Raw genomic sequence first — 14,067 nt, forward strand, 5'->3', positions numbered from 1 at the left:
ACACTCTCCAGATCCTGACTCTGTATCTGTTTGTTGAGGTGATATTTAGTATATTAGTCATGAACTGTATGTTTCAATAATAATAATAAAATAAACTGAATCCCTTTTTTTGCTTGAGGGAGACAGGGGGGATTCAAGGGGGGGGGGGGGGGGGGGGGGGGGGGCTGGGCCACAATCCAGGGGCCACCCCAACATCCTGAACTATGATTGGCTATTTTCTTAGTCAGAGGCGGGACTTCAAAATCAGAATTTCTGCTTTCTTTGCATTTCAATGTAGCCCATTCCCTTCTGTTTGTACTTTAATGTATGACTTTGAACAAACAACTTGTTTTGGATCTTTAAAGCTTAGAAGATAAAAATGTTGACATTCTGTTTTTGTGAAATTAGAAATACACACAGTAATGTTATATATTTTAAATACTTAAATGTTATGCTGCCCCTGCATAAGTCTGTGTATTTTGTTTAGGGTATATGGTGGTCAGTGTTCATGAGCTTCAATCAATTAAGTTCCAATTATTGGATTTATTGATAATTTCACTTCGGATGGTTTGATTCAAGATAACAAATATGTCAGGAGGTTTTGGACTGCGCCTATTCAGGGCATCACAAAGGTTACCCTTGGGTGTGTCAGTTCTGGAGGAGACGCCCACACACCAATCCCACTGGGAGAAAAAGCCACAAAAAAGGTCCACAGGCTGAGATACATGCAATAATAATATCTTTAATTAAGACATTAGAGGTCAGAAATAAAAGTGCTACAGTGCAAAAAAGGGGAGAAAAACAGCAGCAAATGTTTCAGTCCTTGGCTATCACCAGCGCTCGATTCAAGATAATACACCACGGAAGAAAACGCAAAAAAAAAGCATTTGTCAGCCTGCACATAAATATGCACATAATATTTTTTAAACAACTGCTGGGGCAAATATTTGTTTCATTGTTTGTTTGAGTTTTGGTAAGATTTCAGATATCTTTTCCTGAGTACTCTCACAAACACACGCACTTGAACGCCTCATGCTCCACCAGGTGTTGGCAGGGTGGACCGTACCAAGTGAAACTTTGTGATGGGGGAGGATGAATGAGCTTCTCTTTCTTTTTGTGTTTGTGTCTGAGCAGCTGGAGAAAGATTTCCTCTTACTTTAACTCTAAATTATACTGGAATTATTCATTTTCATTAATAATTGGAAAGACTGACATTACTGATATTTATGAGTATTATGGTCTGTTTAATTCACCCTTTCTATAGTAGAAATGTAGTTTTTCCAGGAAGTATTTAAAGGCATGTATTTGAGCCATGTGGATTATTTGTCTGTCGGCCTGAGATCCATTTAGGTGAGTTTCCTTTGTTGTTTGTTTTTAAGTATCCCAGCGGAGTGTAAGTGAAAAGGAGCAGGGTGTAGAGGGTTTTAATCTTAATCCTACTCTGTGACTAATGCTGGCCTCCCACCTGACCACTTTTGATTTCAAAGTCAAAGATACATTTCCAAAGTCGGAATAGTTGGGGTGCACTCCTGTGTGGGAGAGAAATGCTGGGGCTCTTGAGATCCCTCATGAGTATGCCAAAGCTAGCTAGCTCCCAGGTGACATCCCCAGTTCTAACCGAGAGTATAAACTCAATTATTATTCTCTGGATTTTAAAGGACTGCAGCAATTTCTGTCCACCTTTTCCTCCTCTTCCACTCTATCATACTGCAAAGGGGAGGACACGTCAACGATGCATTCTTGCTCTCTCCACACCAGTTTCCTCCTCCTTTCTTTTTTTTTCTGCTTAAAAGTTCTAGTTGTACATTTCCACCAGGTGCATGGTGGGAAATAATCTCAAGAGGCATCTAGTTGTAGTCTTGCACTTAGTGACCCTGCAAGATCTTCAGTATTTGTAAAATCCTAGTATAACTTTGTCCAGGTCTTCGAGTGTATGGAAGGTGGAAGGCTTAAAATGTTATGGATGGTGACAGACTTGAATCTTTTGAGTCTTTTTTTAGGATTTTGATGTATTGCAGGACGTCGCGTTGCACTGGTGGGTGCTGTAGGTGTTGCAACACCCAGACTTTCACTGAAACGTAGCTTCACCCCCCACACTCATATATGAGCTCATACACCCACACTTTTAAATTCTTCGATCCAAATTCCTCAAATTCAGGACCGTACGATGAGCTAAGGAGATCACTGTTAAACCCCCTCATGACTCCAAAGAGCCGGCCCTCACATCAGCATGTTGGTGTGACTGTGTTACTCACCGTAGTGCGGTATAATGGCCCAGGCCATGGCCGAGGCGTAGATTCCTCCGATCATCCAGAACATGCAGAGCCAGCTCAGATGCTCTCCTCTCTTCTCCCGAGCCAAAACCTCCGCAAAGTACGAGAACACGATCGGTACGGCTCCACCGATCCTGCAAATGGAAAAAAGTGCAGTCGTTAATGATGTGTGCTTTAGTTATCAACCTTCACTTTGACAGGATTAATATATGTCAGGATAGATTCATGGTCACAGAAAACCATTAAGAGAAGAAGACGCTGCAGTTGCTTTTGTCTTTATTAACTCAAATTCATTCATCCAGCCACATAAACATGTGTGTAAACATCTAAAGACTGTTTTAGTCTGAATCGGTACATTGAAACAAATGAATGGTTAAAAACTAAACGGGGAAAAAATATGTTTTACAACTCGTCCGTTTTGGAGATTTAAAAAAAATACTTTTTGTTGCCACTTTATGGCTTTGATTAATTATGGGGATATTTTCTTTATGCATGCATCTTCTCAATGTCTAAATCTTTGGCCACTGTAAACCATGGAGCATCGAGGGCCATCAGAGTTCTCTGTATGATCGAGTTTGTTCACTCACAGACTAAATAATTTGCATATCCTAACTTATAAGAGAATACTTAGTCTATGGTCTGCCCCCGTCACACTTGTGTGATTTTATTCATGGCAAAAATGTTGGAAGCTGCAGTCTCTCCGCTCTGTGACCCAGTCATTAAACTTTGCTATCTGTGCCTAAAGTGCATGTTGAAATGGAGAAAACTGTTTCTGCTATGCAGATCCTGCAGCTTGGAGCTGAAACTATGGGGGAGCTGGTCTCTTTAAAACCATTTTATTAAAGGCCTTGGAGGAGGGTTCATCAGGTTTGAGATGTTTGGACGAATGTCTTTCTGCTCTGTGACTCAGGATTGGTTGATCTGTGTTTGTAATTTTCTGTTGTGTTTGTGTTGCATGTCTGTCTCGGCCAGAACACTTTCGAAAATGAGATTCCCACTGTAATCTCGAGGAGTGGTAGACCTGACTGACAGGTGGGCGTGTTGTAGACCTCTTTGCTTGTTTCTAGATTGATTGACGGTTAGGTTGGGATGACATTTCCAACATGGCGCCCGCCATCGTTGGGCTTCAAAATGCTTCTCCAGAAACCAATGGTTGACATTATTGAAACAATATGGAACAAATCTGAAGAGAGCTTAAAGATTGAACCAAAATAAAAAGTTTATGGGCACCTAATTCAAAATAAAGAGTGGATAAACTGAATCGTGCACAGAGGGGAGAGAACCTGCAGTCTCAAGTGTTTTCACTTTGTAGGTTCGAGCAGCGTTCAGCTTTTTTTTTGTAAGCAGTAGATCGTGTCAGACAAGTCTCCATTCAATCCCTCTGCAGCTTCTGGTGTATCACATTATATAAGGCTCTCACTCTGTTTTCTTACTTTTTTTATTTTGATCATTGAGCTTCATAAAGTCTGTAGCTTGAACAGATTGTAATATTATGGTCTGCAGACGATATTCCCTGAACTGTATGCATCTAATTCAAGCGTTCAGAGCGAGAGGCACAGACAGACAGACAGAGAGAGAGAGAGAGAGAGAGAGAGAGAGACTGAGCGAGCGAGCACACTGCTCCTGTTTTATAACAAAAATATCAATGTTACATAAACCAATACATCTGAGTGATTAACTAAATTTTCCTTCAATTCTGACCTTTTTCTTGTTCGGATATCTGCCGCTAATGAATCTTGTATTTGTCTGACCTTTTGGAAAATATAATACATTCTGGAAATGAAAATCTTTAAGTACATCTTGCTCCCATGTTCCCCTGAAAACCAAACTGTGTGATTTGACAAATAAGCAGTTCGACTCTCCTTTCCTCTCCCTTTTTCTATTCGAGTTGGCATCTTATGAAGACAGACTTAATGAGCTGTTCAAAATCTTCTGAAACGAGCAGAATGTGGTCAACTTGCAACAACAGTTCGTCGTATTTCTCTTAGATTAAAGGATGTAAAAAAATCTAAATCATTCCCTTACACAAACAAACGTTACATATTCCCCAAAGGTTCATGCATAATCATAAACCATCACTTTGCACCTGCATACAGATTGAGAATTAATTGGTGGTATAAATACTAAAGCTACCAATTAAAATGTTTACGCAGAGCCATTAAGGAAGAAGCTGTTGTTTTTGGGACAAATCTCACTGCTTATACGACTGTGATTAAACGGTGAGCTGTGTGCAAATCAGATGACTCGACTGCCAGAACACGGATGGATTTACTGAATGTACTCGACACAGGCTCGTTCATATGAAGACATGTTAACACTACATACCTAAATGTGTTGGAGGATTTTGTTGCAAAGTCTTGGAGCGAGCAGACTTTGATTTTGTGCACTTGAATTATTTTCGGCTGCATAATTGTTAGGGATCTGTATGAGTAATCAAGTACTCGTTTGTTCCATGTGGGCCTGTTTGAGTATCTGTTGGTTCTCCATGTGGACTACACGGAGAACCAACCAATAAAACTCTTTCTATCCCTTCAGGTATCAGGCTGTTGAATGTTGAACATCTTTAATTGACGTACTGAATGGACTGTTTAAGGTCCATTCATTGATGTATCTATTTATTGAATACATTTTCTAGCTCTGGCTTCTCATTTGACGACCTGTTCGTCTGCTGATCTCTTGTTACTGGCATGTCAATGTAATTGTCTGAAACTGTTTTGTTTCCTTCATATTGTCTTGGCTTCTTTTACTCGGCTGGCTGTGAAACTGGACTGCTCTTCTGGGATTAATTAAGTCGTCTGAATCTGAATGTGTAACCGAGCTGTCCGTGTTTGCCTTACTGTCACTGAATATACTGACTTTAATAGTTAGAAAATAATAGAGGGTACACAGCGGCCTGAGCTCTGTCCTGATTGGCATGAGTTCAATCAGGACAGAGCATTGTCAGTTGTCCGTAAAGTTTACTTGAACTCCCACAGACGGGTTGAAGTGAGATTTGTGTATTTCAGTTTTCATGCCATGGGGCTTTCAGGACGCCGTAATCGGGTGAAATCAGAAAAGAAAGGTTGGGAACTGGCTCATTGCTCTGCTCTCTTTGTGACCGCGTGTCTCAGTCATGCGACCCAAATTTCAAACAAGCAAGAAAATCATCGAAACAGTTGGGAGAAGAGGATCGAGCCTTGATGGACGCCCATGTACACTGAATGACTAATCACCTGTGATCTGACTAAACTTCAAGATGAAAAAATCTGACCAGAATCGGCTTGAATCATGAAATGTTGTTTTTTTTTCAGGGGGAACGGGGGGGGGGGGGGTACTTTCCGTTTGCAGTCGCTCTCAAGTGGACATTTGTGGAACTGCACTTGCTCTACATAGACATGCTTAATAGCCTAATGCTTGGTGTTGAGGTGACCTTCATTTGTCAAATCTGAGCAGAGATGTCAGTCCACAGAGATTGGAGAGTGTGTCTTTTATGAAGGATGTGAGCAGCCAAGCAGACCACACCGGCGCTTAAACGCACAGATGTTCATTTGCTGTACTCGGCTCGTTTCTGCAAAACGCTTTGGTTTGTCTTTTTCCCTTTTGCTCCCCACACTCAGGGGATGAGGATGGGGATGGTGCCAGACAGTCAAAGTTACCCTCCTGTCATTAACTCTGACTTTGGAAGAGGAGAGACAGCAGGGAAACCAGTGGGAGAGGGAGAAGACCTCAGAGATACTTCAGTGGCGGGGTTAAATAGGACGATTATTCAAAAAGAAGAGAGAGAAGTGGACTCACCCAAAGCCAGACACCATGCGGCACAAGAGGAACATGCTGTAGCCTTGGACGAAGGAGGAGAGGAAGGAGAAGAAGCCGTTGACGGACATGGAGATCAGCAGGCACTGTTTACGGCCCACCCTGTCCGACAGGCCGCCCCAAAAAAAGGCCCCGAACATCATCCCCAGATACACGATGCTGCCTGGAAACAAAGAAGAGGAAGAGGAGGAGACGTAAATGATCTCAGACCATCTGGAGTGAAAGTGTTTGTGAGAGAAACTGCTGAATGGAGAAAAACACAAATGACACTTTGGAAAGAGGAAACGGTTTGCACTCTCACTCAGCTGTGCATCGTTCCCCAAACACACATAATGCAGCTTTAAAAACCCAAACAAATGTCAGAAAACCTGGCTGTATCTTCATTAAGAACTGTGTCTGACCACGCCCGAGCTGTGGGAGCATAACCCACCTGCTGGAGGTGTTACTGTCCCACATGACATCATGAAGGAGAATCTCTAATTGGCCTGTTTGAGCACACATTTTCTGAAAAGTGGAGCGGGCAAAAGACGGAGAGGATGGACTTTCCTGATAGGGACGTTTGTAGACGGACTATAGGGACAACTTTCTGTGTTAGAAAAAATATGGTAAAGTGCGTTTTGCATTATATCTGACCATTAAATGTTTCCATACTCATTTTTAAAATTAGTGTCCGTGTGAGTTTTGCAGCTGGATAGCCAGCCACATTTTTATTCCCCAATTCTACAGCAAAAATGACACATGGATGACGGTCATTACAGCATATCAAACACGAACTTATGTGTTGTACGCAGACACACACACAGCAGCCACATTAACCTGCTGTGCGTTCCGGTTACTTCAGCTGAGTAACACAGAGCTCAGACAGAAATTGCTTGTGTTGTTTCCCGGCTATCGACAGAACGCTGAGAGGTCACATAAAGTGTACGTCCATAAAAATAGCAGAGCTGGAATCGATTAGCTCAACACTGTACATCAACCCCGACTGGAGCTGTAGTTTTCCATTTCCCAACTCCTAATTATGATGGTCGCTGCGTCTGCGCTCCACAGTCCGGGGGGGGGGGGTGGAGTCAGGATCTGTGAACAAACACTGTGGATCCACATTGCATGAAAAAAAACAAAAGTGTAAAAAGGATTGAGTTACAACAGCTGCTTGCTAAACTTCTCATTGTGTACAGCCGATAATGTGCTTAAGCACGTGAGGTGTGTTTGTGTTTCATTAATCTTTGACCGGCATCTAAAACGGTAATATGAGATTTCAGTTGTTAAACCAAACACCACCTGCGGTATGATGCAGATTAGACTCCAGCTTAATCCTGTCTCAAGAAATTACTCTCCGGAAAACATTTATAAACACTTGAACAGGCAGTCCTTTTTTTTAAATCAAATAACTTTGTCACAATAAAACCCCCACTTAGGGCAACTTTGTTTACATTTTGTATTCATGTATTCTAACTTCATTGAAATAAAACGATCACAAGATTTCTGCGTTCTTCTACTTCAAGCCAAAGTGACTGCTGTGATGGATGTTGTTTTATAAAGTCTTTTAGAGCTCCTTTCCCCCCCACTCTTTAAGGCTTGTTATGCCACTTTCAGAGCAGATTTTCAGATCAAAACAATGCTCACTTTGAACACACCTCCTTTATCCCTCAGGTCCTCCCCCCTCACAAACACCTAGAACAAGATTCTGCGATATATGTTAAGTAATGATATGCATCTCAAAGTTTATTTGGTTGTTACCGAGCGGTCTTGAAAAATGAAGCCAAGGCGGAAGTGCATAATCCTGCAGTTCATTGAGTGTTCCTGGAGCCAGCTTCATACACATGACTGGCAGTTTTTACAGCATAGATTAACATGTTAACAGCCTGTTACAAAAAACAACATAGGTCTGATTAGTGAAAACGGTACGTGTTATCCATAGTTAGGCGCCTAGCTGACATGATTGACAGGTGGGCGCGATGTAACGGTTCATTCAAGAGGCTTAAAACCCGCCTCAGCTCCAGCTCTCAGCCTGTCGTTAGGTTGACTGAAAGTTAGGCTGAGACAGGATTTCCAGCATGGCGGCTGCTGCCGATGAGCCTCCGGAGCCCCCTGCAGGAACAGATGGCTGACGTCACTCAGGCTTCAAACATTAAAAATCACAGTCTACGGTTGTTATACATTAGGCCAAAGAAGGTATTTATTTTTAGGTTTGTAAAGTCTGTTGGTTCTCCTTTAGTTGTTCTCTTGACACTAGAAATGGCATCCCTGAGTGAACGCACTCATAGTTATGGTTAAAGGCTTTAAGTTATGGAACTCTGGTTTAATTGTTAAGTGAATGATGAAGCAGCATTTTACCGACGCCCTATGTGGACATGCATCCAAACATTTTATTTACTCAGTGTTACCGAGGCAACGAGTAATTTCAGCTGTTTTCTTGAGATCCTGATTCATATTTCTTGTCCTCTCTGGATCATAAAGCTGGTATTCACATGAAAGCAGGATCATTCTGAAACGATATAGAATAAAAGAACAATATGACGTCCTGCCATTGACAACACCACTGAAGTAAGTCAACTCCATTTGTTTGTTTTGCACTTTTGCAACTCCGGGGGATACGAGATAAACAAGTGGAGATCTCTAGGAAAACAACCACAAGTTACTTTTAATGGTGTGGCAATGGAGTTCAGGAGAAAACCTCTGCGTCTTTCACCTTGCAGCTCTTCTCATAAAATCCGAGCGCTCGTGTCTTTTTTGCTGCTTCTTTTTTTTCCGCAGGAAACCAGGGGTCATTTCTCTTCCTGTCCCCGCGCCATGCAGCATAAAAGGAAGGGTTTACGGAGAGAGGTGGGGGTTGTCAGGCCAGTAAATAATTCACTTTACTCTCTACGTGCTAATAAAAATGCTAATGCGCATGGAAGGGGGGAGATGTGTTTGTTTGACGAGGCGGTAGGAAGAACGCAGTCGGAGGAAAGGAACTCTTTTATTCTACCTCTTTCTTTTTTTCCCCCCCCTCCCTTTCGTGTTTGAGGTGATGGGACAGATACGCTGAGAGTAGAGGGTCTTATCGAGCAGCGCAGACATGATGCTGAGAGCCGGTGATTCATTACAGGTGACAGCCACTGGATCTATCTGCGCACAAGCTGCTGCAGAGGAGACTCTCCTATAAGCAGCGGGATAAAAAAAAAAAAGAAGAGCAAACAAGCCCCCACTGCCGGCTCCCAAATATCAAAGTGAACATCAAAAAGTGCTGCATTCTGCACAAACCGGTCACATCGTCTGATCTGTGTAGCTACACAAACACTGCAATGTGAAGGCAAGATGCTATCAGGGTGAGAGCGGCTCATTTGTTTTATGGCTCCCCCCTTGCAGCCTGGGTTTGTATCTGTAATAAAGGGGGAGGGGAGCAGGGGTGATGGGGCATCCGAGACGCAGCATGAATCTTACCGAGATTGGATTTTTGATTTCCTGCAGGGTTCAAACTCGGGTCAGACCTTTAAAACCTCCTCTTGCGTAAAGATCGCGGCTTTTATTTAAATTGGAGGGTCAGTTAAATTCATCGGAGCAGAAAAAGGGACAATAGATGCTTTTAAATGTTTAGCCTTGTGCCGGTAACACACTAACAACTAAATAACCGATGTCCACCACCAATGAGATCAATTAGACAACTGCATCTTCATTTAAAAGCTCTAGCTGAAGGACGTCTCCAACACTGAGTCCACAGGCGATTTATTGAATCTCCATCAGTATCCAGAGGAAAGGTTTTCAGCCACACTTCTTTGTGGTCATCCTTTAAAATCATTCAGAGGACAAGGCACATGAAGTGAACATTTCTGTGTGTAAAACATGAAGATGCTGGGTTCCCCGTTCTTAATAAACTGCTCTAAGCCGTTGGTTTGGAAGTGATGTCAAAGAAGCCATATAAGTTTGAGTGGAAAAAGCATCCCTTAACCGATGTGGTGATTTGAGACACCATCTTTCACCCACCTACAATGCTGTGTTGAATTCTCTCTCAAAACAACTGAAGCCCCCCCAGTCCCACCTTGGAACATGTGACCCCCGACGACCCCACAGATGACCAGGAAGGTCAACGACTCTTCATGTGACTCATCCTTGAGGAACATTTCTAGCTCCGTCCACCGGTTAGTTTAGAACTGAAGAAGCCTTTTCGGATGGGAGGTGAAGAACGTAATCTTGATGTTGTTAAGCCAATTCATGTACGTTGGTAACTTTAGAAAAACAACTAAATCAACACGTTTAGCTCTATGTTAGTGTGAGCGTATAGCACTGTGGTGTTTGCATCAGGCAAAAGCACATGTGGAGAAGTGAGTCACTACAAACTGTGTGAATAGCGGCGACTGAAACTCATCCTGACACAGCTTCTACCTCTATCTGCTGTCCTTCATGTTTACACAATACCTAGCTTTGCAATTAGTCCCTCCTGAATCCAAAACCATTCAAAAAAGATTATTTTTCCACCCCTTAATTAACACCAATGAATCAGGGGTTGTTATAGTTATCTTGAGCTGAACCAGGTTCAGATCCTGTGGGTAAAATGTAAACGTGCTGAGCGAGAAAGACCAAGACCTTTACAACAATAACTATTATGATTATGATTATTAAGATAACTTGTGCATCCCTACTTGTTGATACTGCATTTTTTAAATACATAAAAGCCTTTCAGCAGACTCATTGTAGTTTGATGCTAACACAAAGTGAATCTCAGTTAAGTTGCACTGAGCTCACCTGATGAGCTAAAGTGCTGCTCGTGTGTTTCTGAATCAGCAGACAGTGTCTTCTCTTTTCAACGGTACACTGTGCAGCTTTCCTCTCCATCCAGAGGGATTCATTCAGCTAATTCTTAAATTGTGTTTTTTTTTTATTTCCCTTCAGTAATTAGCTCTTATGTGTGAGTGTAATTCTCTGTTGACATCTTTCTCCTCTTTTTTTTTTTTTTTCTCTCAGAGTCCGGGCATGGATGAGAGGAGCGCTCAGACAGTCAGTCGGTAGAATCCGCCGCTAATTTCCTCAGCGGGACGTTCAGGACATTTTGTGAGAGCTTCAGGATTTCAACAGCTGATGGGGATTCCCGGAGGACTGTGTGTGATTGACAGGTGGGTTGCGGCAGAGAATGAGAGAGCACAAGAGAGGGAGGGGAGGAGGGTACACCCGTGGGAGCAGGGCACATTCCTCTAGTTTTAATTACATCAACACCTGCTGATTTGTTGTTGTAATGCTGTACTTCACTCAAAAGCCTCACACACATCACTGAGAGCTTCAACTCTCATCATGCGACATTTAAGCTTTTCAAACTGCACCTGCATGTTGTCTCTTTTTTTATTTGATGCCTACTGAACTTTATGTTTTACACAAGTCATGTTCCTAACGGATAGAAAAAGTTTTCTGAATTTAAATTGAATTATCACAGAGATGAGCAGATTATGATGAGTTCAGGATCAGTCGGGAATTTTTGTGTTTTGGTGCAGAAAGGAGATGGGAAATATATCTTGCCGCACTGTGGATGCAAAGCAAGAAGCAAAAATGCAACTTTTGTTGTTGAAGTTTTTTTTTTTTTTTTTACAGATGCCTCATTTTGACTTACATTAACTCATTTCAGTTATTTCCATTTTTTTTTATCTCGTAATCCTGATAGTGAAGCTTGTTTTATGTTATATCCACATTGAGTTGTGACCTCTCTGCCTGGACAGTGAGAGTGTGAATACATCCTGTGGTGGTGCTTTTTGTTGTGAAAGGAGAGAGAGAGAGAGAGGACAGGGGATGACGAGATGGTGGCTGGTGTCCCTGGATGTTTTAATTAGCTAACCTCTGGCTGCATCAGAGGCTATTCATCACTTCTTTTTGTTGGATCACGTCAGGCGTGGACGCTTTATGTGCTTGAGAATAACCCGCAACACACACACACACACACACACACACAAAAAGCTGCAAAAAAAGTCACACCAGCAAGCAACCCATATCACCAAACCTCCTCAGAAGTGTGTATGTGGTGCACAAAAACACCCACAGACAAATTCAAGCCATATGTTGTGCAAGAAAAAAAAAAAAAAAAGAGGAAGAGGGGGGGGGCTTTTATAGGAGGTGTATAAAAGCACCACCCTCCCTCCGTCTCTTCCTCCGGGGAGCTACGTGAGCCAGTCTACCATGGCTAAACTGCAGTGAAGCACAATGCTGCAGAGATTAACTCCGGCACATATCTCCAGATCGGCTGCACGGCTATGAGTCGCAGAGAAGAGTGTAAGAGAGGGATTACAGCGGGAGGGGGGGGGGGGGAACACAGAGGACAGGACGGGAGCAGAGAGCGAAAAATACAGGAAGGTCCCAAATCTGGATAGCATCTCACCTTTAGCACATATATCACAGGGAAATCCTTTTTTTGTTTGAGTGGAAAAGGCACGGTATCCCAACAGCATATTCAAAAGAATTGATATTTATGCATGATGATGAGTGAAGGAGAGCTGGAGGAAACTGAAGCATTATCAAGTAGGAGTGGGAATATGAGTGTGACTTCTGATACGACACCCGTAGGGTTGGCAACCATCCCTTAGCAGCAGTGACTTCCCTAAATTAGAACTAAATTGGTTTGTCCAAAGCTGGAATCCCCTCGTAAATGGACTTGAGCTCATAGCACTTTTCCAGTCTTCTGACTACTCAAAGCGCTTTTACACCGCAGGTCACACCTACACACTCACACACTGATGGTAGAGGCCGCTGTGTAAAGTGTCCGTCAGTATTAAACGATCCATTCTTACACATTCACTTAGCAAGGAATTGGGGTTAAGTGTCTTGCCTAAGGACACGTCGAGCATGTGGCTGCAGGAGCTGGGATCGAACCCCCGATCTTCCGGTTTAGCGACAACCGACTCTACCACTGAGCCACCTTACAATGTTTTCCCCTTTGACTCCGCCCCTCATGATATATTGTAAAGGTAACACATTATATTTAAAACATTTGCTTAATGAACCAGTAAATCTTGTTTGCTTAAATTAGGTTTGTTCAACACAAGGTCGGAGAATAAGCTGCTTAAATAAGGTGATTAGTCACAATAAGGAGGAAAGCAGAACTTCATACAATCCCCAGAGAGAAGACGAAGTCAACATTTTATCAGTTTAGCTTTTTAGTTTGGTCGTTACACAGAAGCTTTTCTCTGCATACGATTCTTAATGATTAACGATAATGTTCTAAGTTGTTAACACTTGGAATATTTCCACACATTTCTACAGATCATTTCAGATAAAAGAGCTTTAAATAAATCCCCACACACCTGACATTACATCAGTGAGGAGCTGCATCAACACGACTTTTAGAAGAAGGTAACTCACTTACTTTCTAAAATCAAAAATCAACTGACATTCCCACATGTTCGATTCATGTGTTGATATTTAAAACAAGACAAAATAATAAGAAAAGCGAAGGACTGCTGATGTATGGAAGACCAGAATTTCAACATGTCAAACAGGAGCAGATGGATCTAGACTTAACTGACTAAGAAGGTCCAACAGGGGGTGTCAAGACGTTTGTGTGCACATACACAAGAATACGTTTTATTTATTAACACTTCCTATATCCTGTTAATCTCATTTAGGGTATAGGTGAACATAAATGAGCCGGGTCTTTAGCTTTTACTTAAAGTTTGGTAACTCCTTCCACCTCAGAGACTTTCTGGAGACTTAGGGCTCTGTTGTGAAGGTAGGACCAGGCGCTTTTCATTGGCAGAGCGTAGTGGGAGGAAGACTAGACCGGAGGTTAGGAGGAGACGTTTTTGTCCCTATTTTGAATTTGATGCGAGCCACAACTGGGATCCAGTAGATGGATATGAACAGGGGAGTGACTTGTGTGCTTTTTTGAGTACATTGACGACCAGTTGCGCTGCTGTGTTTTGGATCGTCTGCAGAGATAGTTAAGTATTTCTGAAGTGGGGTTGCGCAGGGTTTAATCCAGCCCTTTTTGCTACTTAATATGCACAAAGACTCTAATTTAATTATGTGTAATTATGCATTAATTATAATTACACTTAGGCCCCTTATG

At 42.3% G+C, this 14,067-nt stretch overlaps 1 protein-coding gene across 1 annotated transcript in view; it reads right to left on the reverse strand.

Moving 5' to 3' along the window:
• LOC132992199 (synaptic vesicle glycoprotein 2C-like) overlaps positions 1-14,067 on the reverse strand; it is a 46,117-nt gene that overhangs the window by 18,157 nt on the left and 13,893 nt on the right. Inside the window, exons 3-4 of the mRNA XM_061061383.1 lie at positions 6,027-6,207; positions 2,235-2,386 (exon numbers count right to left, since the gene is read on the reverse strand). Coding sequence (XP_060917366.1) covers positions 2,235-2,386; positions 6,027-6,207 — 333 coding nt within the window. The remainder of the gene's footprint in view (positions 1-2,234; positions 2,387-6,026; positions 6,208-14,067) is intronic.

Source organism: Labrus mixtus, chromosome 17 (assembly GCF_963584025.1).
Source record: "Labrus mixtus chromosome 17, fLabMix1.1, whole genome shotgun sequence".
NCBI lineage: Eukaryota > Metazoa > Chordata > Actinopteri > Labriformes > Labridae > Labrus > Labrus mixtus.